This window comes from Diceros bicornis, chromosome 38, assembly GCF_020826845.1.
Source record: "Diceros bicornis minor isolate mBicDic1 chromosome 38, mDicBic1.mat.cur, whole genome shotgun sequence".
Lineage (NCBI taxonomy): Eukaryota > Metazoa > Chordata > Mammalia > Perissodactyla > Rhinocerotidae > Diceros > Diceros bicornis.
Window position 1 is genome coordinate 9,815,585 of NC_080777.1, and position 27,957 is coordinate 9,843,541.

Here is a 27,957-nt window from a genome sequence, read left to right on the forward strand (position 1 = left end):
GTACCTGCCTCAGAAGCCCAATGTGTGTTCCATAATTGGCGGATGTCATTATGATTAGACAATTTCTGGGGGGGTGAGGGGAGAGGAAGACTGGGCCATCAAGGCAGAAGAGCCAGGGGGAATCAACGAAGGATGGACCAGAGGAGAAACCCTATCTCATCTGACCAGGGCCCAGTCACCATTTGCTGAGTGAACTGGGGGCAGGAGATGGTTGCCCGGCAACAACCAAGGCCTGCGTATGCAGAGGCCCAGTGAGGAAGCTTCCCCTGCAGGGCGAGTCTCCCCCAGCTGAGGGTGGGTAAAGCAGCCCACAGGCCTGAAGTGGGATGGAGCACTGCCTCAGCGCATATGGTGGAAGGCCACGGTTCTGGGAATCTAAGGCCTGGAGGAGACATCACAGAAATGGCCAGTCCCGGGTTCTGCCTGGGTAGGGAGGCAAGTGATGCAGAAGGTGATGGGGCTGAGAGGACAGAGATGAGTACTGAGATGGAGACTCAGGGAGAAGGAAGGAGAGGGTCCCAGGGGGCAGGGGCTGCCAGGCTGGGTGTAGCACAGCAGGGTAGGGTGGGGGTGCCGTGGCCTCTCGTGGCCCCGCGTGGCAGCAGCCTTACTCGGGTAGTTCCTGCAGCCTCCGGCCGTGGAGCCCCGCCTCCAGTTCCCATCCATCTTGGTGAGTTTCCACTTCTTGTAGGAATCGCAGGTGAGGGTGTCGGGGGTCAGGTTGCAGATCTCCAGGCGAGAATAGTGCCTCAGGAAGTCGCTGAAAGACATCCTGGAGGAAGCGGGGACGCAGGCAGCCAGGTTACAAGAGGACCCGCTGAGAAGCCTTGACCTTCCGCCCTGGCCAGACTAGGAGCCAGTCAGGCCAGGCAGAGCGGCCAGGAGACAGCACCTCGGGGCCAAATGGCCACCAGGCCCACAGTCAGAGTCCTGGTGCTGCCACTTTCTAGCTGGGTGGCTTTGAACAAGTTACTTAAACCTGTCTGAAGCTCAGAACTCTCATCTGTAAAAACGGAAGCCATGAGTATCAAATGAGACACCCTACATGCACTCATTTGGTAAACTACAAGTAGTGTCCAATGTGGGTGGTCTCAGAGTGGCACAGACACACACAGCGTGGGTCCACTGCTGCTCTCCAACGGACCCTTTCTTAAGGCGATGGGATGAATCTCCAGGAACTGGGTGCCCGTTTTCTCTTGGGATCTGAACATCATTGCAGGAATTCCTCCTGGCCTTCTCTGTGAAGCCACTCAGCTTTTAAACTCCATTGTTGAGACGGACAAATTGAAGAGGTTTAGGAATTTTTTTGTTCAGGGTCTTACAGGGAATTTAAAACAATGACAAAGCCAGGATCCCATGCCCCTGTGCCCTCCACGTGATAATCTCACTAGTTTCCTAGGAAAGATCACTGGGGCAGACCCTCTTTCCCTGAAGCCTCTAGTAATCTTACCAGAACTCTCCATCTTCATGCCGTCTGGTCAGCCTTTCCCTCACCTCTGGGTCGACAGTATTCCAGTTTGGGCAGCTGGGAAAGCAAGGAATGGGAGAGGCATTAGAAAGGAGTGTAGGGCGATGACTTCTCCCCAAAGTTGAGGACCAGGGACAGACTCTCTCACCCCTAAGGGCCCGGACCCCAGTAAGTAATGCACATGTGGCTAAGAGCTGCAGGGGAACAAAGTAAGAGGATGCATTAACCTGGAAGATGGTGGCAAGGAAGGGTCCAGAAAATGAACACAGCCCATCAGAGGGGGATGACATAGCCTCAGTGGCCCAAATGAGATGGGCCTGGCAGCAATTTTAAGGGGCAACTGAAAATCTGATGAGGAGCACTCATCTTGGGCTCAGTAGCTGACCTGGAGGCCCTGGCTGGCGTCTCTCTGTCAGGACTGAGGTTGCCCGGGAGCAGGCCAGTGAAAAAGGCAGAAGAGCTGTAGGTGCTGGGCTGTGGCAGAGCAGGAGGAAGACCACCAGAGGGGCTCACGGGAGATTTTACCCTAAATAGTCAAAGGTATGACTGGCCTACCAGGAAGCTCCGGAAATCAACAGAAGGACGCCTCTCTGGTTTTAGGCACAGTTTACATCCTTGGACTAGAACACTGCTTGGGGGCAGGAGGGTGTATTTTTCCCCCTGACAGTCCAATAGCAGGTGACTCTGAGCTAGGGAAGGGATGAGCCACATGGTGATGAAAGGAATGAGCATCCCCGGAGCCCTGGGCCTTGTAAACAGGCACCCAGACTGCTAGACTGTGCTGGTTAAGTCTCAGAGGGCCACCTGCCCCAGGGGTCCCACTCTGTGTGTCCTGTGCTCTTGGGGCTTTATTCCTCAGCACAGCCACCGAGCCTTCCTCTCTCCTCATTTCCCCAGAGCCTCCCAGGCAGAATGCACACCCCCGCCAGGCCCCCCAGCCTGTGCCCTCCTCACTTGTCATTCCACCTCCCGGTCCACTCCACCTCTCCCCAGGGATTCCGGATGCGGATCAGCTTCTGCAGGCTTCCGTTGCTTTCAACCTGAGGGAGGAATGTGTGAAGAAGAGGAGGGAGATGTTGAGTACAAGCCAGGCCCGGAGGGTCTCGGGCCCAAAGCCCCCTTATCCATGAGCGTGGGGGATTGAGTCCATGTTATAAGGGGGTCACAAAGGGGAGAGGGCTTGACCCCTAGACCCCTTGCTGCTGCCCAGCTCGACAGCTCCCAGGATCCGGCCCTTGGAGGACCCGGGCTCTTCAACCCCAAGGCACAAATGCACTTATTCTAGACTCTGCACTGGCACATTAACTCTGAACCTCAGTCTGACTATAATAGGGGGCACTTTTGTCCCAGGAAGCTTCCCCACCTGTCGAATGAACACTGGTGATAACCAGCAAATGCAGAGCATGATCGTGATTGAATCTGGGATGGGGGGGTGGGCGCTGTAAAGGATATTTTGGGGCAATTGAGAAAATGTAAATATGGACTCTATATTAGATGACGTTATTGAATTAATGTGTATTTTCTTGGGCATGACACTAGTACTGGACAGTAGTAAGAATTGACATGTCATGACATCTACAAATGACTTTCAAACGGCTCAGGAAAAAAGTATGCACATCCAGAGAAACAAAACAGATGTGGCAAAATGTTAACAATCATTGAATCTACAAATGCTAGAGCAATAGCATTTGTGTTTATTACACTATTCTTTCAACTTTTCTGTAGACTTGACATTTTTCAAAATAAAAAGATGTATATGTATGTATGGGAGAATAAACAAAAATTCAAGGTAAAAAAAAAAAAAACTCGATGAACCACTGACATATTAGAAGACCTAGTCTGAGTTTTGAGATTAACAGTGAACTTGGGCTGCTTAATAATATTTATAATAATAATAATAACAGTAACAACAGCAAGCATAGCTACACACTTAGATACAATGTGTCAGGCATGGTCTGAGTACTTTACCTATATTAACCTGCTTGAATCGCCACAACAACCTTACAATGGATATTTTTATTATTTCTACTTTAAAGATGAAGAAACTAGGGGGCAGAGAGGTTAAGTAACTTGCCCAGGCCACACAGCTGGCAGAGGCAGAGTCAGATTTGAACAGCAATTTGGGCACTAATGCTTTTGTGAGATCAAATGTGAAAGCACTTTAAAGAGCATAAAACACTCTACAGATGCAAAGTATTGTTTTATTACTTTTAGCTGGTCCAGAAGAGTAAGGTAATTCCAGAACTAAGTGAAATCAGAGCGCCTGGCGCGGGCCCCTGCGGCCACCAGGGGGCAGCGCACGCTTGGGAAGGGACAGCCAGATGAATCCCGTCTGAACCTCAGGAACGCAGGACTGTTTAGAAGCAACTGTGGGAGCACGGGGCCCCGCCCTGGGCCGTCAAAAGCAATAATGCGCCTGAGAGAAATCCCTGCTGGGCGTTACCTCCTCGGCTCCGGTGACGGAGTACGCGTGCCCCTTCACCAGCTTCTGGAACGTGACGGCCTCCGAGTCTGCAGCGCTGGTGATCTGGAGACACGGGAAGAATCAGGCCAAGCTGCTGGATCTTGTTTCCCTCCCTCCCTCCCTCCCTCCAGTCCTACAACAAATGCCACAGATGCCAGAGCCCAGCCATGACCCGGGACCAGGGCACACGACTGCAGGGGCCTTGTCCTGGGGGGGGAGGGTGCACAGCTGTGCTTCTGCACCTCGAGGACCTCCAACTGTTGCTTTCAGAGGCTGAACCGCCGTTTACAACCAGAGAAAAGTCGAAATGCAGCGCTCTGGGAGAGTGAGCACCAGCATTAAGTGTGCACGGTACACACTTATTTCTGCAGGCTGAGGAGGGCAGGAAAGGGCACGCCATGGAGAGAAGGCTGGTGGGCGCCGGGCTCAGGACAGACCCTCCTGGACAGCATCGGGTGGCCCAGATGCGCCGAGTGCCCGCATGCTCCAAGGTCTGGCCCGGCAGAGCCCAGCTGCTGTTTACACTATGACAGTTCTGTGTTTCCGGCATGAGCTCAGAATTTGCTCCTATTCTATTAGAACTTCCTCAAAGTCACTCTTTCTCCCATCTATTCTGATGAAAGCTGTTATTTTTGTCTTGGCAAATGGGAAGAAGGGCTGTGAGTAGAAAGTCTGAGAATCCCTGCCTGGAGTTGGATGGAGATTTTGGCCCCAAGACCAGGGCTTCTTATCTCTGTCCCACAGGTACAAGGTCGTGGATAGGACAGGGCTCAGGAGTGGGCACAGCCTTTGCCTGGAGGCTCCTTGGGGACAGAACATCGTGCCCACCTCCCTCCCCCTGGTGAGGTTTGCCAGGAAGGGTAGTATGAGGAAATGGTTCCTTCCCGCGCCTTCTGAAGTCTTCCCACAGGCCCATTAACCCTGCAACAGTGAAGGGGAGGGCTGTTGGGCTCCAGGCAGAGGCCCTGCCCTTGGGGGAAGTGTCCGGAGTGGTCCTTCCCTCTGGACCAGCAGAGGGCAGGGGGCTCTCAGGGCACCTGTGGTCTGGGGTTGTGATTCACAAGATGCTGAGGGTGGGAAGTGGCCTGGACAGGGAAGGGCTGGAGGCACCATCAACCCCATCACTTGTACCCCAGATAGTCTGTCTGTTGCCTAGCAACCCCTGGGTCCCAGGTGATGCACAATATGTGGACAAGGGATGGGCTAAGGGGCTGCCTTGGGCACCATTGGAGGCTCATCTCAGCTACAGCAGACCCGGGGGTTGGGGGGGGATTGGGGGGGGGGATTGGGGAGGGACGCCTGGACTTACATCGATGGAGCAGCCAAGGAGAGAGCCTTTCTGCAGTGCCTTCTGGATGATCTTGAACAGGTTGGAAGGGGCCTTCCTCAACTCGTACCACTCAGCGATGCCTCCGGTGAAGTCCTCGAAGCCCTCGGTGGTGGCGCCCCCCGAGAGTGCTTCATAACACCCATTGATCCTGCAGGAGGGAATAGACCGATGCTGCAGCCACCTGGTGCTGATGCTGCTGCCTCTCCAAGTGTCCCCTCTTAATGCTTTCTTTGTTGGACACTCCAGGGACCCTCTGCTCAGATTCTCCTTGGCTTTGTCTCCAACTCACGGTGCCCATGGGGGCAACCACCTCCATGGTTACCATTTCCTGAGTACTTTGTGAAGTTTGTTGAAAATCTCACAGAACCTTAAGGTTGGAAGGACCTAGGTGATTATTTCATCCAACCTCCTGTACTGCTTCTCCCTACATCCTAACAGGAAAGGGGAGGTCTGCTAGTTAGCTGTTGGGCATTTACAACTTTGAAAAAGACAACAATTCAATAATGAAAGCAGTTCCCTGCACAGTGGGCACTGTGTTGGCGGCGCTTATTACTGCCAATGTGGGCATCCTGTGGCTTCTCTACTATTTGAGCATGTGACTTAGAAGTGGCTCTCAGGCCCCAGATTCCCAGGGCTGGGTATGTGAATCTCAGCCACCTCCCTGGCAGGAGCTGTAAGGAACAGAAATCCTCTGAGGCCTTAGAGCCGGTCACTTTCACAGAGGGAGCCCAGGCAGCATGGCCAGGACGAGGCCATTCCGGAGGGGGGCTGACGTGGGCCTTCCCTCTGAAAATGGGCAGTGCTGGGCGCTGGACAAGGTCCGCTCTGGACCACTTGGGTGGGACACAGCTGGGAGGAGTATGGGAAACCGTCTCTAATCAGAGACACCATATACTCTGGGCAAATTTCCATAATTTTCATCCCTCTGCAATGGATAGTTTTGCCCACTGGCAAAAACTCGTTGCTGTATTTAGCTGACAAAAATGTAACATGATCTGCCAAGGACCTGCCAAGGAAGTAGAGGTCCTTCTCGAGGCCAGCACACTCAGTACCATAACTTGTTCCTGGGCTTTTGGTTGAAAATGGCAATAGCTGTCACTGATCAGCGCATAATGTGGCCAGGCACCACATGATGCATGCATTATCTCTTTGAATTGAGAGCCCAATTTTGGCCAAAGTAGTCCTTCCATAGAATAAGACTTCTGCTCAACGTCGTCCTTGAATAGTTCCTGTTTCTTTCCAGCATCCAGGGCAGTGCGGGCAGGCTGTCGGAGGGAAGGGCACGGTCACTTACTTGGCGTATGCCTTCTCCAGCAGCGCGCTCCAGAACTCGCTCCCCTCTGCCGAATGCACGAAGAGCAGCTCCCCGTCCTTGGTGGGCAGCCTGTCGTCCACGACCACCTCCACCCACTCGCCGTACTGCCAGAACTGGGGGACAGGGGAGGGAAGGGGTGAGGTGGGGTGGGCTGGAGGAGGAGCCGGCGGCAGCATGGGGATCCCTGAGCCTCCGCCGCATCTGACTCCCTCCTGCCTTTCTTCCCCTACAAAACCATTTATTAGGTGGTGGGGGGGGGGGCACCCAGGGTCGAAGTGTTTGGTGTAGGTTTCATGAGGCCATCCTGGGAGGAGATGTTCCTTCTAACTCTCCTCCTGCAGGCAAGTCTTCACTCAGAAACCGAGGACAGAACTGCTTGTCCTTCCCTCCAAATCTACACCCATTTCTCGAGCATTCTGCTCTGCACTTTATGCTTTTTAAAATATTATTTCTCAGTTACCAGCATAAAAGGAGGAGGGTGAAGAGTACCTTAACATTTTGTCACAGATCTCAAATAAGTTTAAACTTGGAAATTATTTCCTAAGCACTGTGATCTACCTCCCTCCTTGCATGTCCCAAGAGGCCCCCCTCTGCTGTCCTCAAAGGGTCCTATGTCAGAGGCAGGCCAGGGAGCTTCCTGCTGTCTCTCAGTGTTCTGTGGAGAACAGCATTGGTCGTAGGAGTCTGCCAACAGGGGGGACTGATGACTTGGCCAAACTTGGGGACATGCTCCTAGCCCCCATAACCTGTTTCTAGCCCCCAGGACCTGCTCCTAGCTTCCAGGACCTGCTCCTAGTCCCCAGGACCCGCTCCCAGCTTCCAGGACCTGCTCCTAGCCCCCAGGACCCGCTCCCAGCCCCTGGGACCCACTCCCAGCCCCCGGGACCCACTCCTAGCCCCCGGGGCCCGTTCCTAGGCCCCAGGCCCTGTTCCTAGCTTCCAGGACCTGTTCCTAGCTTCGAGGACCTGCTCCTAGCCCCCAGTACCTGCTCCTAGCCCCCAGGACCTGCTCCCAGCCCCTGGGACCCACTCCCAGCCCCTGAGACCCACTCCTAGCCCCCAGGACCCGTTCCTAGGCCCCAGGCCCTGTTCCTAGCTTCCAGGACCTGTTCCTAGCTTCGAGGACCTGCTCCTAGCCCCCAGTACCTGCTCCTAGTCCCCAGGACCTGTTTCTAGCTCCCAGGACCCGCTCCTAGTCCCCAGGACATGTTCCTAGCTCCCAGGAGCTGTTCCTAGCCCCCAGGACGCACTCCTAGCCCCTAGGACCTGCTGAGGAGAAGCTTGAGCCAACCACTAAGTTACCTGGAAGCGGAAGATCCCCGCATAGTTCTCCTGGAAGCTCTGGTCCAGGGGGACGACTCGAGCCAGGATCTCCTCATTCAAGGTGAGGGAGGCGATGGCTGCCAGCAGCCAGCAGTCACCTGTGAACACAGGGCCCAGAGCTCCCATCAGAGTGGTCTCAAGCCGGGAGGAGAGTAAACATCTGTCCCCGCCTCTGGGAGCTTGACGCCTACGAGGAGCTGCGCACAGACAGAGCGATGCTTCAGACGGGCCTCACGTGAGGGGCAGGAGGAGGGTCGGGGTGATGCTTTGCAGGGAACGCTGAGTGAGAAATGTTTTTGTCGTGAGAATGGTTGTGTGGAGATGGGACAATTCATTCTCCGAAAGACCCAGAACTCTGCGAGAGCTGGACTGTGTCCTCACAGCCTGGTCCCATGCCTGGTACCCTGGGGGCGCAGCAGGGAGCATCTGCGGAGGGAGAATCCACCTCGGCAGCAGAAGTTTCTGAGAACAGAGAGTTTAAAGGTGAGTTTGAGTGCGAGGAGGAAAACGTAGTGATAGATGGAAGTGGTGGAATGTTGTGCATCTTCTCCCGGAGAGACGGGTGCAGAGGCAAGGCAAGAGACCGGCAGGCAGTCCGACGGCAGAAGGACCCAGCGGTGCAGATCAAGAGGCAGGAGTCAGGGGAGGAGGTGCATAGGGCTGGGCTGTCTCCTCTGAGGATGGGCGGGGACATATGAACACAGGTCGCTTCTGGGATGTGTGTGGGCACCACGGGAAGGGGGACAAGGATGGGGACATCAGATGGGCAGCTGGTCAGGCAGCCTGGCTCCTCCCCGAGGCTCCTCCTCCGTGACACGTGGATAACTGTGTGAGCACGTGTGTAAAGCACGCACACCCACTTGGCGCCCGTGGTAGGTGCTCGGCCTGGCAAGCACCAGGACCATTCCACGTGGTTAGAAGCGAGCTGTGCCAGCAACAACACATGATGGTCTGTGGGGAGGAGTCACGTTTACCACCAAATGCAGAGTCCCGACTGAGGGGGCTCTGGGGAGAGGAGGAGGAAGTTTACTGCATTCTTATGGAATGTGCACTTTCCTACAATTTCCCATGACAATAATAGGAAATAGCCTCAGATAAGTTTAATTGCTGGATTCATTTTTACCAATTGGCAGGTCTATTAACAATGTTACTGAAGTTCTTTGCATTCTGGTCCATAGTCCTTGAACTAGATTGCCCTGTAACATTTAGAAATGATGCGTATAGCTCTTTATATATGCTAGTGCCAACTCTGTAGGAGGTGGAGATATGTCCCTCCCTAATTAGGCAGTAACCAAAGGAAGTTAAACAAATCCTTTGGCTCCTTCAACTGGGTGGGTGCTGTGGTGCTGTGTATTCACCTGTAGTTTTCCACTGAGCAGCCATTTGCTCTCTTCCTGGTAAGACCGACGTCCCTCTGAGAAACCAGCCTTCCTGCATTCTCAATCTGTGGTTTCAGTAGTGCTGACCTGCCCCCAGTTCCAGAGGTGGGCCTCTGGCAATCTAGGCAGAGCACTCCCCTGGCTTCAGTGGTTGGCTCGGGGAACGTGCTGTGGCCCAGCTAGAGCCGAGGAGGTGCCATGAGACCTTTACTGGGGCTTTGGCGAGAGTGGACAGGTGTCCTTTTCTACTGCATTGACTCTATAATGATGGATGGTCTGCTGCTGCTGAAGCCATCTGGCCTCTGTGGGAGGACCAGCCTGTCTGAGAATGGACCCAACTCAGAGGAAGAGGGGCTGCGAGATGGAGAGAGAGAAACCAGGTCTTGGTGTCATCACTTGAGTCCCTGGATCAAGCTGTACCTGAAGCCAGACCTGCCTTGGACTTCTCAGTTACATGAACTGATAACTTGCCTGTTTCCTTACCCATTATGCTGGACTACAAGGTCCTGCTACTTGACTGCTAGGAGAACTTGGGCAACAGCCATTATTTATTGAGCCCTTCCTCTGCGCCAGCCACTGTTCTAAGAGCTTCAGTTTCATTATCTTGTTTATTTCTCACAACAGCTCTATGAGGATAGTACTATTACCATCTCTATGTTAGAACTGACGATAACAAGGCTTAGGAGATTAAGTGCACCACCAACAGTACAAATAAGAGTTTAAACGGTATGGAGTTTCTGTCAGATCTCAGAGACAACCTTTTGGGTCAACTAGGCCTTTATATAAACCAAACTAGAGACTCTTTGACATGTTGAGAATAAGGAGCTTGCAGAGAAATTTGGCAGTGAGAGATTTTAGCTCTGGCTATTGGGAAGGAGCCAAGGACCCATTGATTGGTGGGGACAGAAATCTACCTAGAGGGCCTTTCCCCACCTGATCTCACATGCCTCCTGGTGGACCAGGCGATCAGTTAAACTGATGACCTTCAGGCCTTTTCTGAGCATCTGCCACTCTCCCACTGGAACTTATCATCCTGTCCATCCTGGAGGACAAATTCAGCTGTTCCTGGGGTCACAAGTCCTCCTTTTCAATCCATTCCTCTTCCTCTAACCTCGGGTCTTCTCATGACTTTAGTCCTTCTTTGGCAACCTGGAGATGCCAGTGATTCTTATTTTTCTTGAGCTTATTTGAGATTTTCTAGGAATCTTGCAAAGCGCTTGGATTTGGGTCCACCAACACATGGAGGCAGAAAGGCAGACGGACAAAGTGGGCCCAAATGTAGGGATTCCAGCGACGGAAGTCGTGAAATCAAATCCCTGAGCATCCTCAGAAGAGCTGCCCGGGTCTGTCTGACTCTGGAGTGGCCATCTTAACGTCCTCCGTGTTCTGTTTCCCTTGGTACCAAGAGTCGATGCTTTTCCATAATGCATGTGTGTAGGCCTCACACAAGTGTGTGTCTGCAGGACCAGTCAATTGCTTTTGTAGTCTCAGAGGTCACGGCTGACTGTGCTGCTATTCATGGGACAATGACCGAATGCAAGAAGGACTGGCTTCAGGTAGTGGCACCAACTATATTTTTGTGGGTCAGACATCTAGGGCAGTGCTGACTGCACACCTGTCTCAGATTACCGCTCAGCACCAGGCTTGCGTGCTCTTGCCACATCCCAGAAATCAGTGGCTGTGCTTCATGGATTCCAGTTTTCTTCCTTCATGTCTCAGAAGCATTTCTCCTGGTCACCTCATGGGGGGAGCAACGCCTCACCTCCCCCTGCCCTTTGGAGAGAATTTCTTTATTCCAATCTAACTTGTTTCCTCTCAAAGGATTCATAATCCTGGAATGTTTCCTAGATGACGAAACTGTGGCTTTAAGAGATTAAGTGACTTGCTTGAGGTCACATGTCCTGGAAGGGGCAGAGCAGGGACCAGAACCTGGACACTTGACTTCTGGTCTATGCTCTTTCCACCAGCAAGAATTAAAAAAACCTAACAAGTATCTAGCATTTTGTATAATATTTTGCAGTTTAGAAAGAACATGTTACACATTTTATTTGATCCTCGCAGAAATTTTATGAGATGATTATCCTTGTCATCATCACCTTTTGGGGATGAAGAAATTAAAGCTCAGGAGGTCTATCTACTAGATCATTGGCAGGTCTCACATGCAAATCCTCTGAATCCAAATCCTGGGTTTTGTTTAAAAACCATACCTTGCTAGAGATTTCTTCTGGTTAAGAGTATCTGATTCCTTTAACAAAGGAGAGACCCAACTAGGAATATCCAATTGTGATTAAAATTTTTTTTTCTTTTTTGGTGAGGAAGACTGTCCCTGAGCTAACATCTGTGCCAATCTTCCTCCATTTTGTATGTGGGACGCCACCACAGCATGGCTTGAAGAGTTCTGTAGGTCCGCACCCGGGATCCGAACCCGCAAACCTCAGGCCACCGAAGCAGAGCGTGCAAACTTAACCACTATGCAACCAGGCCGGCCAAATTTAAAACTAAGGGGTAACAAGATGTCAGCTTCCTTAAATCCTATATTGCATTTTCATACCCTAATACCCATTGGCTCATGAAATATTAAAACATGTCACCTATTCAACGCAATGTAACTCAGTGACAGGAGGATGGCCTGCCATCCCACAGCCAAGACCAAAGCACTAAGATCACAGCAAAATCAAGATGAAACTAGAGTTAGTTGCATTTTACAGTCAAAGATGTGAAAAGTTCCTCATCAGCTCTCCAAATTCTGGAGTTGCAGGAGACTTAGAGACCACTAGAAGAACATCCTGATTTCTAATACGGTGGAAGCATATGAAATCTTATTTTATAATTCTGACTCCTTAACTCTCTCCCTTACCCCAAGCAGCAAAATATTTTTAACTAAGTCAGGAAGTTCCCTGAAACAGCCCATTTCTTTTATTTGTTTAATATCTGTTCATGTAAACTTTCTCAGTGACCAGATCTGAACAATGATTATAATAGTTTACATCCATGGAGACTTAGTATATATGCTAAGCTCTGTGCTAAATGCTTTCTACGTCTCATCGAGTTATTGTATTTCACTGTCACAAAACAATTCAAGGTAAGTAGTGACACTGTCACTGTCACAATTCAATTCCTTGTCATAGTTGGGGAAACTGAGGTTTAGGAAGGTGGGGTGGCTCACCCAAAAGTCCCAGCTCCTGAGTGGCTGCCAGGTCTGCCTGCACAAAGCACATGCTCTTAATGTATAACCAAAATGGTCTCATTGCAAATAAGTGTTGATTTCAAATTCACCTAATTCACAGGATATTGTCTTGGGGACTTTTGTCCTTGGGAGGTGACTCGATTATGTTTCAGCGTCTGGGCTGCACAGTGTTCTTTTACTAACTTCCTGCTCGCTCTGCCTGGGTGGCCCGGATCCTCACAAGGGTTTTCTCCCCACAAGGAAACCTGTTATACAGCCTCATCAGTTATGTAGTCTCACTCGTTCCCACCCTCCCTGCTGAGGGTTCAGATCCTCGGTTCTCCCTATCGAGGTCAGAATCCACCTTCCCTACAATGACTTATGTTTTCATACATTCTCCTCTGCATAATCCTGCAGTGATTTGCTCCCACAGAGGTGACCTGGTCGGAGAAGCCACTAGAGTCTCCGCCCACAGAGCCAGTTTGGGTCAGTCTCATCCTGATCTGGACAAAACCAGGCTGGCTAATTCAAGACAGCCCGGATGACCGGTTTAATTCCAATGCTACAAACTGCTTATGGTTCTAACTGCTTTTAGCTGCAGGAAAGCCCTAGAGGGTGCCTTCCAGTGACCAAGGGCTCTCCTGGAGTGTTGCCACATGGATGGGGCTTGAAAAAGAAAGATCTGGGTGTGTAGTCATAGATTTTTAAATTCTGTATCTATAAGAGATTCTAGATTTTAGCAAATATGTTTTTCCTCATGCTCATTTTTTGGGGGGCTCTGCTCTCCAGTCACACAAGAAGAAATTTTGGCAGAGGTGAGGGTGGGATGGCCACCAGACCCGCAGAAACTGTCACTGAACAGTGCACCACGAAACTTCTGCCTTCCTCTCCTGGTGGGTTTTCCAGTTTTTCTGTGCTTTTAGCTCTCCTGCCCAGGTACCAAGTCTGTCTAGACTTGGTTACCTGTTGATAACCTTCTGATCCTTGTTTACTCCATTTATCTTAGAAACTGTCTTGGGAACCTGAGTGCCTGGGTTTGGTGAGCTGGAGGTGAGTACCTGATACCTTCTGGTTGCCTCTCCATGTCCAGTCTAACCCTGCTCTCTGCCCCAGAGCTGACCTCAATGATGAAAGCATGGGTTCCCAGGACTTCTGACTGCTGGTGGGGTTTGGCCAGTGGGGAGCCCTGGAGACCAGAGGAAGAAAGGAGAGTAAGGTAAAGGTGTTTCTTCTTCCCTGGCTCCTTTGTGAGCTCGGCTTGAGCTATCTCCCTTGACCGCAGGGCACTGCTCCTTGAAGGTGGCATCTGTACACGACCCACTCCCAGTTCTAGAATCCTGACAACTGCCTCCAACTCACAGATCAGGGTCCTCTTCTGGGAGGGATTTGGTTACGCTTCCTTATTGGATTACAGAAAGCTTCTGACACAAGCCATTAATCTCCAGCGGTGTTCAAGACTTCCCTGACAAGTGTGGTCTGTCCTTCATCAGCTGTTCATCTCTATAAACTAACTCCAAGGGCACCATCCTGCCTGGAGAGGCTTAGGAAATCATTTACCCCATTTAAAAAGTGACCCAGCTGGCTTGGCCTCATGGCCAAGTGGTTGGAGTTCCATGTGCTCCACTTCGGTGGCCTGGGTTCACAGGTTCGGATCCCGGGCTCGGACCTAATCCACTCACCAGCAACGCGGTGGCGGCGACCCACATACAAAATAGAGGAAGACTGGCACAGATGTTAGCTCAAGGCTAATCTTCCTCAAGCAAAAAAAAAAAGAGGAGGATTGGCAACGGATGTTAGCTCAGGGTGAATCTTCCTCAGTGAAGAAAAAAAAAAAAGTGGCCCATATTCTTGGCTAGAAAGATTTATCATCATAAAAATGTCACTTCCCTTTAAGTTAGTCTATAAATTTAATGCAATCCCAATAAAAATAGCATAAGGATTTTTTTTTAATTTAGAACTTAGCTGATTCTAAAGTTTATAAGGAAAAATTAAACATGAAGACTAGCCAGAAAAAAATGTAAAAAGGAAGGGAGTCTAGCTCTATCAGATATTAAAACACGTATAAAGCTACAATAATTAAAATAGTGCAGAACTTGGGCATGAGTATACAGATAGATAAATGGTACAGAACAGAAAGTCTAGAAATAGTTCCAAACATAGGAATTTAGAAAAGACAAATTATTGACCAATGGAATTGGAACAGCTGAGTAGCCATTTAGAAAAAAATCAAGTTATAGCTCATCTTGTCACAGGGATAAATTCTAAACGGAATAATATTTTTATGTAAACATAACATTTTATATCTTAAATGTATACTTGAATATATTATTTATACACTCACATAAATATGATTAATCTAACCATTTGTATTATTTACATTTTTATTGTTTATGTATTTATATATATTTATTTCTATATTAATATATTTACATTATGATAACTTTATTAATATAATATTTCTATAAATCCATAAACATTCTAGAAGAGACAACAGGGGAATTCTGCTATACTCTCAGAGTGGAGATAGGCTATCGAATCATAACCTGGAAGCCATAAAATTTTAAAATGATAAATTTAACTACATTAAAATAAAAAAAAAATCTACATGCTAAAAAAAAAAATCACAATATGCAAAGTCAAACTAAAAAAATAACAGGGAAAAATATGTTATTCAGATCCCAGACCAAAGGTTATATATAAACCTTTCTACTATATAGAGAAAAAAATGAGCTTGACTGAAAAATGGGCAAATATATAAACAGACTTAATGGAAGAAGGAAAAATTAATGTCTCAAACATATTAAAAGGTACTCACCCTCACTCAGCATAAAAGAAATATAAAGTAAAACTACAAAAAAAACCCTAAAAATGGGTGTCATTTTTCATCTTTCAGATTGCAAAGATCAAAATGTGTGATCATCTGGAGAGGCTGTGGGGGAATAAAGGAGTCCCCCCCTTATTTGTGGTTTCGTTTTCTACGGTTTCAGTTACCTACAGTCAACTTTGGTCCAAAAATATTAAATGGAAAATTCCAGAAATAAACAATTCATAAGTTGTAAATTGTGCGTAGTGTGATGAAAATCTTGTGCCAACCTGCTCTGCCCCATCCAGGACGTGACTCATCCCTTTGTTAAGCGTATCCAAGTTGAACATGCTACTCGTCCGTTAGTTACTTAGGAGCCATCTGGGTTAGTAGTAATAGTAGTAGTGATCATCCGACTTAGTAGTCATTATCAGATCGACTGTCACGGTATCACAAGGTGACTTGTGTTCAAGTCACCTTTATTTTCCTTAATAACGGCCCCAAACCAAGAGGAATGATGCTGGCAATTCGGATATGCCAAAGAGAAGCCGTCAAGTGCTTCCTTTAAGTGAAAAGGTGAAAGTTTTCCACTTAATGAGGAAAGAAAAAAAATTGTATGCTGAGGTTGCTAAGATCTACAGTAACTTTCATTACAGTATATTGTTATAATTGTTCTCTTTTATTATTATTGTTGTTAATCTCTTACTGTGCCTAATTCATAAATTGAACTTTATCATATGTATGTATGTATAGGAAAAAACATAGTATACACAGGGTTCGGTACTGTCTGCAGTTTCAGGCATCCACTGGGGTCTTGGAATATGTCCCCCATGGATACAGGGGGACCACTGTAAACACTCTGATACCTTGTCAGTGAGCACAGAGATTGGTGCAGTCTCTACAAAGGCAATTTGACGATATCAATGAGGCCCAGCAATTCCCCATCTAGTCATCTGCCCTCAGACATACTTCCATGAAAAAATGATGTTATGTATAAGGTTATTTTACTGCAGCATTGGTTGTAACAGAAAGATTGGAAACAAGCTAAATGTCCTTCCATAGAGGGCTGGTGAAACAATTATGGTCCCCCTCTACAATGAAATTATACGCAGCCATAAAAGGAACGAAGATGCTCTCTCTGTCGATATGGAATGATCTACAAGATGTGTTAAGTAAAACAAAGCAATTATACATACAGACAGTATGTATAATATGCTAAAAAGAAAAAAATGGGGAAGAATAAAAAATAGAAAAAAATAAAAAATGGGGAAACATTACAGTGGCCCCCATTTGTAATTTATATCTTCATAATCTGAAGTTATTTTTGGATGATCTGTTATATAGAAGGACAATCAATATGTGTCCTTCTATGTGCTTAGATTGTGGTTTTATTACCACAAACTCTAGTTTATTGTCCTCAATAGATAATTGGTTATGTTAGTACTTACAGTAAAAAAAAATTAGCTTAACATAGTTATTCTAAGTGATAAATAAATGGCAAGCAATAGGATATATTGGAGCATATGAGGAAGCCATTTGGTGTAAAACTAATTCAGCCTGACCTTGTTTTTCCAAAAGGGGCCTATGGCCTCTGAACATTCATTGTATATCTGCTTTAAGCAATTAACATGTCCCAAAGACAAGAACAAATGCCCTTAAGATATGGACGCAACTTCCCCCACATTGGCATTTCTTTAAGGATAAGCATTTTTCCTCAGGCTAGGACTTGATTGCTGTGCTCAACCTGTGACCACCCAACTCGAGACAACACACCCACCACCAGCCACGCCCATGGAGACAGGAGACCTGCTACCCACTGTGTCCATCAATCACTATGCTGACAGGGCAATCTGGCAGGGTGATCTTGTGACTATTGTAAAAGGGACATTGCAATCATATGAGATACATGCGCTTTGAAGGTATATAACCACTCTGTACACCCCACTTCTTTGTTGCCCTTCCTTCCTTGGGGAAGGAAGGCCCCGGGCTATATGGTCCTCAAAATTTGGCTCATAATAAACTCATCCCAATTTTGATTTATAGATTGATTATGGATTATTTGTGTCGACATAAGTGAATATTATTTTTGGTAGAGGTCTTCCATAATAATTGGTCTATATTCAATAAGAACAGTCAATCAATTCACTTATTCCTGTGTCTCCCAAAGTGTGTTCTGCAGAAACCAGGTCCTCAAGAAGTTAACAGATGTTCCCTGAGAAATGGGTTCCATTAACCAGGTCCAGTGTGGAGATTTGTCAGAGCTTTTCAATAATTACACATGGTGACCTTCCCAAGGGTGAGGGGACATAATACGCATATTTCCCAAACTGACTTGACCCTGGAACCGTTCCTTGACATCTCACATGGCCAGTGACCCGCAGTGCCCATTGGAAATGCCAGCTTACTTAGTGAGGGGCATGCTTGCAGCTGGTTCCCTGGCACGTTCTAGAGGAGCTGGGCTGCTCAGAACCAGACCTTCCCTGGGGGCTCAGTGAGATTCTTTTACGGCTGTTGGGCATCAGCACTAAATGTAGGGCCCACTCCCAGCAGCTGAGGTCCTTTTAATGGCATCTATGTCTATTTTTCTCTCTCCTCTTCTTTCTGGATTGTCTTTTCTTTAGAACTGATTTTTTTCTTTACAATCCATGGTTTTATTGAATGTTTTTTTTTTTTTTTTTTGCTTAGGCCTTAATTCTCTGAGGAATGAGGCGAGGCACATATAAATACTAGCACATTCTGCCTAAGTCACCCTAAAGATCTGACTCACAACCTCTCCTCTGCCTTTCTCATCCTGGGAGCCTGATGCCTGCCTCTGTCTCTCCAGTGCCCTGGACACAAGTGGGGACAAATGTCAGAGCTGGGTCACTACAGGTGGCTGTCTGTGACATCTCCTTCAGCAGGCGGCTGCTGGCCACATCTATCATTAAAGGCAACAGACAGGTCTCTGCCCAGAACCACCTGCTGAAGGCCCTGACCACAGGCTCGACAGACTAGCCATTGCCATGTCCGGGCTCCCCTCACACCCAGCTAATTTCTGTCCCTCTTTTCTGTCCTGGAAGACACTCAACCAGTACAGGACTGAGAAGCTGGGGACCCTCCCAGGGTGGAGGGATTTTCTGCTTCCTGTCCTAAAAGCCCACCTAGATGCCCCAACAGCCTCAAGCTTAGTCCAGCAGGAGCTGCCTACAGCAGCCCGTTGCTCCCTTCCTCCAAAAACCCACACTACATCCAGGCTTAATACTGCAGGGGAGGGGCCTGGCCCCATGGCTTAGCATTAAGTGCGTGCCCTCCGCTACTGGTGGCCTGGGTTCGGATCCCTGGCGCGCATCGATGCACTGCTTCTCCGGCCATGCTGAGGCCACGTCCCACATACAGCAACTAGAAGGATGTGCAACTATGACATACAACTATCTACTGGGGCTTTGGGGGGAAAAAAAAAAGGAAGAGGATTGCTAATAGATGTTAGCTCAGAGCCAGTCTTCCTCAGCGAAAAGAGGAGGATTAGCATGGATGTTAGCTCAGGGCTGATCTTCCTCACAAAAAAAAAAAAAAGATACTGCAGGGGAGCAGAATTTGCCACCCCAAAACATGTCTTTTTGGCATAAGGATGATTTTAGGCTGGTTATTATTATTTTTTGGTGAGGAAGATCAGCCCTGAGCTAACATCTGTTGCCAATCCTCCTCTTTTTGCTGAGGAAGTCTGGCCCTGGGCTAACATCTGTGCCCATCTTCCTCTACTTTATATGTGGGACACCTGCCACAGCATGGCTTGATGAGCGGTGAGTATGTTCGCGCCCGGGATCTGAACCTGCGAACCCCAGGCCGCTGAAGCGGAGTGTGTGAACTTAACCACTACACCACTACACCACCGGGCTGGCCCCTAGGCTGGTTATTTTTTCAGAAAAACAGCAGACATTGGAGAAGCTTTGAAAACAAGTAGAAGTTATGCTTTGTAAAAGACAGTGTAAGAGAAATTTCCATTTGTAAGGGTGTCTCCCTAGCTGTACCAGGAAAAGGGAGATGACTCAATCTCTAGAAACTGTTACCAATGGAGAAGGCAACAATTTAAATCTGCATAACAATCTTATTCTTGTTTACTGTGCTTTTCCTGGTAACCTCCCATAACTGTCTCCCCATCTCCAACATCCTCCTTTGTCTTTAGCTGAAGACGGTACTTAAGGTGATGGCTTCGGCCATTTTGGCGAGTTACTCAGTTTTCCTGGGCCTCTCCCATGTACACAGGAGGTATATATGTTACTAAACTTCTCTTAGGTTTCCTCCTGTTAATCTATCTCATGTCAATTTAATTCTTAGACCAGCCAGAAGAACTTAGAAGGGTAGAGGAGAAATTTTTCTTCCCCAACAATTCCCATAACAGAAGAATCCTCACCCCACATTGAGATCAGACCTAGAATGCAAATACCTGTGGGAAAGGGAACGTTGGATTTAAATGCTCTCATGTGAAAATGACAGAAAGCAGTTTTGTGTGGAAATGGGAGAGGTAGGTTTCTGGGAGTCCGGAGCTGGGATGGGGGTTGGGTAGAAAGCCAGCATGACAGGAAAGAAATCAGTCACCCAGGGGCAGTTGGTGGCCCAGGGCCTCATGCCAGATTTGCCCCTTTATCTTTTACTGAGGGCAGCACTGAGATACCCTACCTTCCCCAGTGGCTCTGGATTCCCATAAAAGGTGTGTCTCCCTGGAGGCTGCGTTCATGCCCGCTCCCTCAAAGAACTGACCTCACTGGTTCCACATCTTGCTTGCACTCCATTCTCTCACTTTCCCACACACCTTTTTGCCTCCCGGCACCAAGAGGCACCTGCCGCACCCTCAACCAGATTCCGGGTTCTTGGCTGCCCTCTCCATCTCCTCTGGCTGGATTTATTCCTCCAGCCCAGCCCCTGGGGATCCCATTCTGCACAGCCTCCTCCCTGGTGCCGTGTGCCCATCCATTCCACACTGTCCCAAGCACCCTCTCTCCTGGCACTGAGCCAGTAAGAGGTGACCAAACCTGCAGGCAGGGTCCCTGCCCACTGGGAGCACTGGCCTGGTGGACTGAGACCTTTGGGCAGTGGGTGAGTGGCACAGAACAGGTGGGCACTCCAGGCAGGGTGCCAGTCAGCCTAAGGGCTGAGGGGTCCCAAGTAAGGCTGGAGGCAGGCTCACAGGGGTGGAGGGCCTTTGCTGGCTGTTCCCCAGCTGCTAGGCACAGAGCAAATGGCTCCACGGGCACTGCACAGCCACACTGGGACACCAGAAGGGAGCAGAGTGGAAAGACCTTCTGGATAGACCTATGAGGCCTGACCAGATGGGGTAAGAATGACCACTAGATTTGTGGTTAGAAGACCTGGATTTGAATCCAGATCCCACCACTTATGATTATGTGAACTTGGATAACTTTTTTTTTTTGTGAGGAAGATTGGCCCTGAGCTAACATCTGTTGCCAATCTTCCTCTTTTTGCTTGAGGAACATTGTCCCTGAGCTAACATCTGTGCCCATCTTCCTCTATTTTGTATATAGGAAGCCGCCACAGCTTGGCTCAATGAGCAGTGTACAGATCTATGCCCAGGATCTGAACCTGTGAACTCCAGGCCACCCAAGCAGAGCACGTGAACGTAACCACTATGCCACCAGGCCAGGCCCTGGATACATTTCTTAATTTCTCTGACCTCAGGTTTTCTCAGCTGTGGAAGGGGAATGAATAATACTCACATATCCTCAGAAGGTTGTCAGTATCAGATGAAAAGGGAAACTAGGAGTCCATGAATGGGCTTCAGAGATCTGGAAACCCAAACATTTTGTTCCAGTTTTGCATGTATGTGAATATATGTGGTTTTCTAGGGAGAAGGAGTCAGGTTTCTCTCCCACCTCCACCCCCAAAAGTTAAGAAACACTGGAGCCAGAACACTGAGTTCAAATCCTGGCTCTGACCCGGGTCAAAGTACTCTCTCTGTGCCTCAGTTTCCTCACATATAAAATGGGTTTACTAATAGTAAACTGCCTCATAGAGTGGAGAATTAAACGGGAGAAAACATGTAAAGCATTTAGAACACTAAGTGCTTGCTGTTTTTTTAAAAAATTATTTTATTGAGGTCATATTGGCTTATAACATTGTAAACTTCAGGTGTACACTATTATATTTCAGTTTCTGTATAGACTGCATCGTGTTCAAAACTATGGAACGCTTCACGAATTTGCGTGTCATCCTTGCACAGGCGCATGCTAATCTTCTCTGTATCATTCCAATTTTAGCATATGTGCTGCGGAAGCAAGCACGTGCTTGCTGTTTTTATCTTCTAATTTTATAAAGGAGAAAACTGAGACCGAAAAGAGGTGAAGTCTTGACTGAGGCTGAGTTATGTGCCACATTGGCCATATTTGGCTGTCCTGTCCCAGAAGGGGTGACGGCTGATGATGGGGGTGGTGTGGGGGCGGGAATGAGGAGGGGAGAGCTGCAGATGGGGAGGATGTGGTGGCGGGGAAGGACTGTGACCCCTGAGTGCATATGGAGCCTGTTTCATCGTCTTGGGTCTCCTCAAACTCTTCGAAAGTAGTGGGCGGGGTTCAAATAATGAGTAAACAAAGGTAATAAATGAGCACGGATGAGGTTATAGATACAAACGCATTTACCCAAACCCAACAGTGACCACCGCCGTGTGCAGCTCCCCCACTCCCAGGCCTGGGGGAACCTCAGCTGGGACTATTGACAGTCCCCCTTCATGCCCCTTGGTGCCGGATCAGGGGGCCTGAGAGCCACGCTCAGCTCCCTGGGATGAGGGATGAGTCTCTTCTCTGCTTTGTCTTATAGGGGAGTAGAATTGCTATCCCAAAATGTGTCTCTCTGGCTTGATTATTTTTAAGAACAAAAGACTCAGGAAGAAACTTTGACCTCCCCCTGACTGCCTAGAATAATTTTAGAAGGCCTGCCCCAGGAAGGAGCTCTCACCATAGATGACTATAGTATCATATGAACTAGGTGTGGTAGACAGGCGGAACCTAGTAAGGCCCATTTGATCCAAGTCCTCCCCATGTCCCATTGTCTGTGAAAGGCATGGCAAACATTTGTTTATGAAATATTTGCTTTTCTAACTCCATGCAAATTGCCTTCCTCCCCTTTGAAGTGCCAAACCACTATCCCCAACATCCTCCTTTCTCTTTAGCTGAAGTTGGTATTTAAGGTGGTGGCTTTGGTTGTTTTGGCAAGTTACTCAGTTTTCCTGGGTCTCTCCCACGTATACATGTTGTTAAACTTTGTTTGATTTTCTCCTGTTATTCTGTCTCATGTCAATTTAATTCTTAGACCAGCCAGAAGAACCTACAAGAGCAGAGGAATATTTATTCCGCCCCTAGAGTTCCCTCACATAACACAAGGCAAGAGGGTCCTTTAACAGCCAAACGGCCTCCTGCCTCCTCCTGTGTCTGCAGTTTGAGAATCAGTTGCTCTCTCTGCATGCCTTGGCTATGGGTTTTCAAACAGAATTTTTACCACTTTTGTGCCTATGGCAGAGAGTATTCATCTATTAATTTATTCATTTGTTCAACAACTGTTCAGTGACATTCTCTCTGGCCCAGCCTCAGGCACCTGCTGAGATGTCTCAAGCCACTTTTGTTCATGGGCCCCCAAGGAATCCCCTCCAAGTCCAAACCTCCCCCTCCTCTTCTGATTTGCTTGAGAAAAGAAGGTTTGAGTTGGATTTCTGGATCATTAAGCACGGCTGCCTCACCCTTCTGGACCCAGACAACCTAGGCCTACCTTGATAAAAGGTTCAACTGTCTCCAACAGATTGTTGGTTACCAGAGGGGAAGGGGATGGAGGGAGGGCAAAAGGGGTAAAGGGGCACATATGTATGATGACAGATAAAAACTAGAAAACTGGTGGTGAAGACGATGCAGTCTATGCAGAAGCTGAAATATAATAATGTACCCCTGAAATTTATACAACGTTATAAGCCATTAGGACTTCAATAAAATAATTTTTAAAAAAAGGTTTAACTGTCTCCAGCTGGGCTCACCCCCCTCCTGGCTCCTCTGTGAGCACACCAGGTACACACAGGCTTCCCTCCCCAGGCACGCACTCAGGGGCCTGCCCAGACCGCCCTCTGAGGACACGACACTCCCAAGCAGACCCTATGAATGGCTTCTTTAAGCTCCTTTTCTGAAAAGGTAAATTCATGCAGAGCCATGTCAGTAAATTTCCAGAGCCATGCTCCCCAGGCCTCTGTGCCCGTGTCCCGAAGGTCAGCCTCGCACACGGGCCGTGGTCACCTGGGGCCCATTGCGGGGAGCAGGATGTGGTTGGGTTACTAATATTTGCGGCTGCCGTTAGTTTTCCCAAGAGGGGAACATAATATTTGTTGTCTGCTTTCTCCTTCTTTCCTTTCCACTGTCACCGTCTTTCCTCCACAAACAGGAAAGAGAAGCAGACAATCCAGGATAGGCTGGGCTTCTCTCCCACCTGTCCTGCTCTAGCTCTGTCCACTAGAGCACAGTTGCCTGTTGACACTCCAAGTTCTGTGAGTGCAGGGACCGTATCACAGTGGAGCATGTGCTCTGTGAAGCAAAATACACACACACGTGTACGTGTACACACACATGTACGCGTGCACACACACTCATGTGCAAATACTTCAAAAACACAGACTGAGGCAGTTCTTTGTCTTGGAGAACGAGCAGACAGAACACAAGCCCGAGGCTAGCCCCATGGCATTCCAGAACCCTCCCTGGCCTCAGCACCCCTCTCTGTCGCTTCTCTCATGTCCTGTGGCCCGACCTGCCCGTGTCACCCTTGAAAGCCTCTGAGCACCTGTCCTCGAGCTGACTCTGCTGTATGGGGATCTCTTCTTCCTCCCTCCTGGTCTCCGGCTCCTTGTCTCCTCATTCGTCCCTCCACACCTGGCCTGTGCTAGGGCTAAAGAATGGCTCTCACTCTCGGAGGCTCAGGACCCAGGGACTGACATGGAACAGAGGGTCACAGAAGATGGTGGCGAGCACGAGGCTTCAAGTCTGAACAGGGCAGACTGGGGCTGTAGGAGGGGGTGGGGTGGGTGGTGAGGCTCAGAGGAGGGGAGCTGGGACTGTCCTGAATAACAGGGTGGTGGGGGCGATGGGGAGCACCGGCAGAGAGAGGGAAGGTCAAGTGCAGACTCTCAAAAGGAGTAGGGGAGCGCTCAGTCCAGGAGGGGCAGGGAGCAGGGCAGAGGTCGGGCATGGGGTGCAGGGTGCGTGGAGGGCTGAGGCTGGAGAGATTAGTTTACGAGTCTGAACTGACCCCTGGGGGAATTGAAGCTAATTCCTTCTCACCCTCTCCCTTTCTGCACCAGACCCTTCAGGCACGATAATATTGCACTTTCCAGAATAATAAGTATGGGACGTGCATACCCTGCTCCCCGCTTCCTCTTGCTCCTTAGTCATCCTTGGGGACTCAGTCCCAGCCTTTGGGGGGCCCCTCTTAACTCCTTGCAGTTCCCCTCCTGTGTCCTGACACTGCATCCTAGTTGACCCCATTATAGCACAATCAAAAGTTATATTTAATTTGTCCACTTAACTGTTTCCACCACTGGGGACAGGGTTCTGGGAGTAACATCCAGAATGGATTGGAGACAGGCAGGCACCCAGAGCAGAAATCCAGGTGAGAATTAAGGCCCATCTTGCAGTAATGGGAGGATAGGAGGGAAGGAGGCCTGGAGAGGGATTAAGGACCCAGAAGGGAGAGGGCTGGTTGGATGTGGGGAGAGCAGGCAGAGACAAAAGTCTTGTGTAGAGAAAGGACTGCATTTTTTTGGTTTTCTTCTGCCTGAAGTCCCAGCCCACTTGCTTCCATCACAGGCACCAAGAAAGCTGGCTGAATGGCAGCAGAGAGGCAATTGGCTGGCCTGGGTGGTCCAGGAGTCTGGGCCCGGTAGGGTGCCTCAGCAAAGCTTGGCAGGTAAAGGGGGTCCTGAAACTGGCAGGGTCAGCCCAGCCAGATGAGTGCCCCTCTGCCCTGCATTTTGGGAGGTCCCAGAGAACACACCCACCCAACCATGATGAGCTAGGGTCTGAGCAGCCTTGGGTCACCATTGGTGAAGGACAAGGCCATTATTCAAAGGGGAGGAACCATGGCATCTTCCCAAAATGGTGGCCACGATATTTCCGGTTTCACATGCTCTTCTAGAACCCTGCCATTCTCCACCAGGAGGTGGAATCTGTGTCCCTCCTCTTGAACCTGCGCGGGCTTCTGTCTTTTTTTTTTTTTTTTTTTTGTGAGGGAGATTAGCCCTGAGCTAACATCCGATGCTGATCCTCCCCTTTTTGCTGAGGAAGATTGGCCCTGGGCTAACATCTGTGCCCATCCTCCTCCACTTCACATGGGACGCTGCCGCAGCCTGGCTTGACAAGTGGTGCGTCGGTGCGCGCTCGGGATCCGAACCTGCGAACCCCGGGCCGCCGAAGCAGAGCGCGCGCACTTAACCGCCTGCACTGCCGGGCCGGCCCCTCTGTCTGTCTTAATGAAGAGGGTACGGCAGAAGTGATGCTACGTGACTTCCAAGGCTAGATCATAAAAAGCGAGACAGCTCCCCATTATCTTTCTTGGGACATGTGCCACTGTGTAAGAAATTCGGCTACCTTAAAGTCTCCTTGGAGGAGACCACATAAGAGGCAGAGATCCTGGGCCTCCAGGTGGTCCAGCCTCCATCCCGGGCACCAGACATGTGCGTGAGGGGCCTTCAGGTAACCCTGGCCCTGTCCCCGTCTGACTGCAACCATGGTGAGAGATCCTGAGAGTCACTTGGCTGAGCCCAGTCATCCGTCAGAACCATGAGCGAGAACAAGGAAATGACTGTTATTGTAAGCCACTGATTTTGCGGGTGAGCTGTCACACACTAGATACAGGTATAACGAGACAGGGACCCTACTGAAACCTGTGCCTGGCCAGGGACAGTAAGATGCATCTGCTAACTCACAGAGTCTGCCTCTCTGGGGGGTACCCGCAAGAGAATGGAGCCAGCCCTGAGATATGCCTGTGGCAGGATGCCGTGCCAAGACGTCCAGATGCTCAGTCACCCTGCGGTCCCCAGGGCACCCCAGGACCTGAGATGCACCCTTCACCTGGTCCAGGAAGCTGATAAGACAGACGGTCCTGATGAGGGGAGCATCCTCTGAGAAGCAGGGAGGTCCCCATCTCCTGCTTTGCCGAAGCATCTCCCCTGGACGCTGGGAGGGTTGGAGCCCCTCTCCCACAAGGTCAAATATCCCAGCCATGCGGCCCTGCCTTTGCACTCTCGATGCTGTTTTCTCCTTTCCTACGACAATGTTGACTCCCAACTGTGGCTGGGTTAGGTGACGCCACACGGGAAGTGTGCGACCTTGGTCTCCAGCAGCTCAGTGACCAATCACCGCTGCCCCCTCACCACCCATTTAGGATCCTTCTCATTGGCCGCTGCCTTCACCAGGCTCCCTGCAGGGCCATTCTGCGCCCCGATGCCCAGGACCACCCCCACGGTTCCCATAGTACTTGATGTTCCTGTGTGCCCCCTTCACTCTCCCTGGCTATCAGCGGTTTTCCAGCAGGGGCATTTCTGCCACCCGCTCTGGGGATTTTTGGCAATGTCTGGAGATATTTTCGATTGTTGCACTTGGGGAGGGTGGTGCTTGTGTGCACAGTGGGCAGAGGCCAGGAATGCTGCTGCGCACCCCACAGCACACAGGATATTCCCCGTGACCGAGAACCGCCTGGCCCCAAACAGTCAGGAAACCCTGCTGTCTCAGGTCTCGCTTATCCTGTGTCCCATTCCCTTGGTGCCTTTTTTTTTTTTTTTTTTTTTTTTGCTAGGAAATGATAAATGGACCAAGATATTGAGGCTGCTTCTGGCAGCCAGTGACCCTTCCTGGGACGCTGGTATTTAACAGTCTCCAGCAGACCCGATACCCTGCCAGACAGGATGAATCTCTCATGGCCTAGGCAGCCCAGGGAGGGAGGGGAGTCCTACTGTCAGGCTGCTGGAGTTTCAGCTTTGGAAAGGGGAGGACAGAAGCCCTGAGGAGCCAATTTAGGGCCACTCCAGGAGCTGGCGGGCAGGGGGATTCTCTAGAGGAAGTGCACACCCTGCCAGCAGCCCAGGCCTTCGAGATGGTGAGTGATGAGTCACACGGGGCTGTCCCTTCTGTGACTCGTTTTTTGGCCCGGCAGCAGCCCAGAAAAGGGTAACCCCAAACCAGAATCCCTCTCCATGCAAACACAGTCATGTCTCATTATATTAGGGGCTGGGAGGGGGCGGGGGGAAGATGCTTCACTCTAGTCACATCTCAACCCTGGTTAGCACGAAAGCCTTCAGCCTCCTTCCGGGAACTGCACAGGGAACTGTGAGCAAGAACAAATGATTCAAACCACATGTCCCTTGGGCCGGCCCCGTGGCTTAGCGGTTAAGTGCGCGCGCTCCGCTACTGGCGGCCCTGGTTTGGATCCCGGGCGCGCACCGACGCACCGCTTCTCTGGCCATGCTGAGGCCGCGTCCCACATATAGCAACTAGAAGGATGTGCAGCTATGACATACAGCTATCTACTGGGGCTTTGGGGGAAAAAATAAATAAATAAATAAAATTATAAAAAAAAACAAACCACGTGTCCCCTCTCCCTTCCCTTCCCCCTGCTGCTCCTGCTGGAGGAGGCCCTAAAAGGGAGGGAGACGAGATGCTGAGGCCCGAGGTTCACACTCTCCCACTCCGAACCT

At 49.6% G+C, this 27,957-nt stretch overlaps 1 protein-coding gene and 1 non-coding gene across 2 annotated transcripts in view; both read right to left on the reverse strand.

The window, feature by feature from the left end:
* CAPN2 (calpain 2) overlaps positions 1-27,957 on the reverse strand; it is a 57,411-nt gene that overhangs the window by 17,715 nt on the left and 11,739 nt on the right. Inside the window, exons 3-9 of the mRNA XM_058533642.1 lie at positions 7,880-7,998; positions 6,557-6,690; positions 5,242-5,410; positions 3,912-3,995; positions 2,423-2,508; positions 1,451-1,525; positions 612-772 (exon numbers count right to left, since the gene is read on the reverse strand). Coding sequence (XP_058389625.1) covers positions 612-772; positions 1,451-1,525; positions 2,423-2,508; positions 3,912-3,995; positions 5,242-5,410; positions 6,557-6,690; positions 7,880-7,998 — 828 coding nt within the window. The remainder of the gene's footprint in view (positions 1-611; positions 773-1,450; positions 1,526-2,422; positions 2,509-3,911; positions 3,996-5,241; positions 5,411-6,556; positions 6,691-7,879; positions 7,999-27,957) is intronic.
* On the reverse strand, positions 21,418-21,523 carry LOC131399607 (U6 spliceosomal RNA). Its single transcript, XR_009217166.1, has one exon. It is a non-coding gene; the product is annotated as a U6 spliceosomal RNA (small nuclear RNA).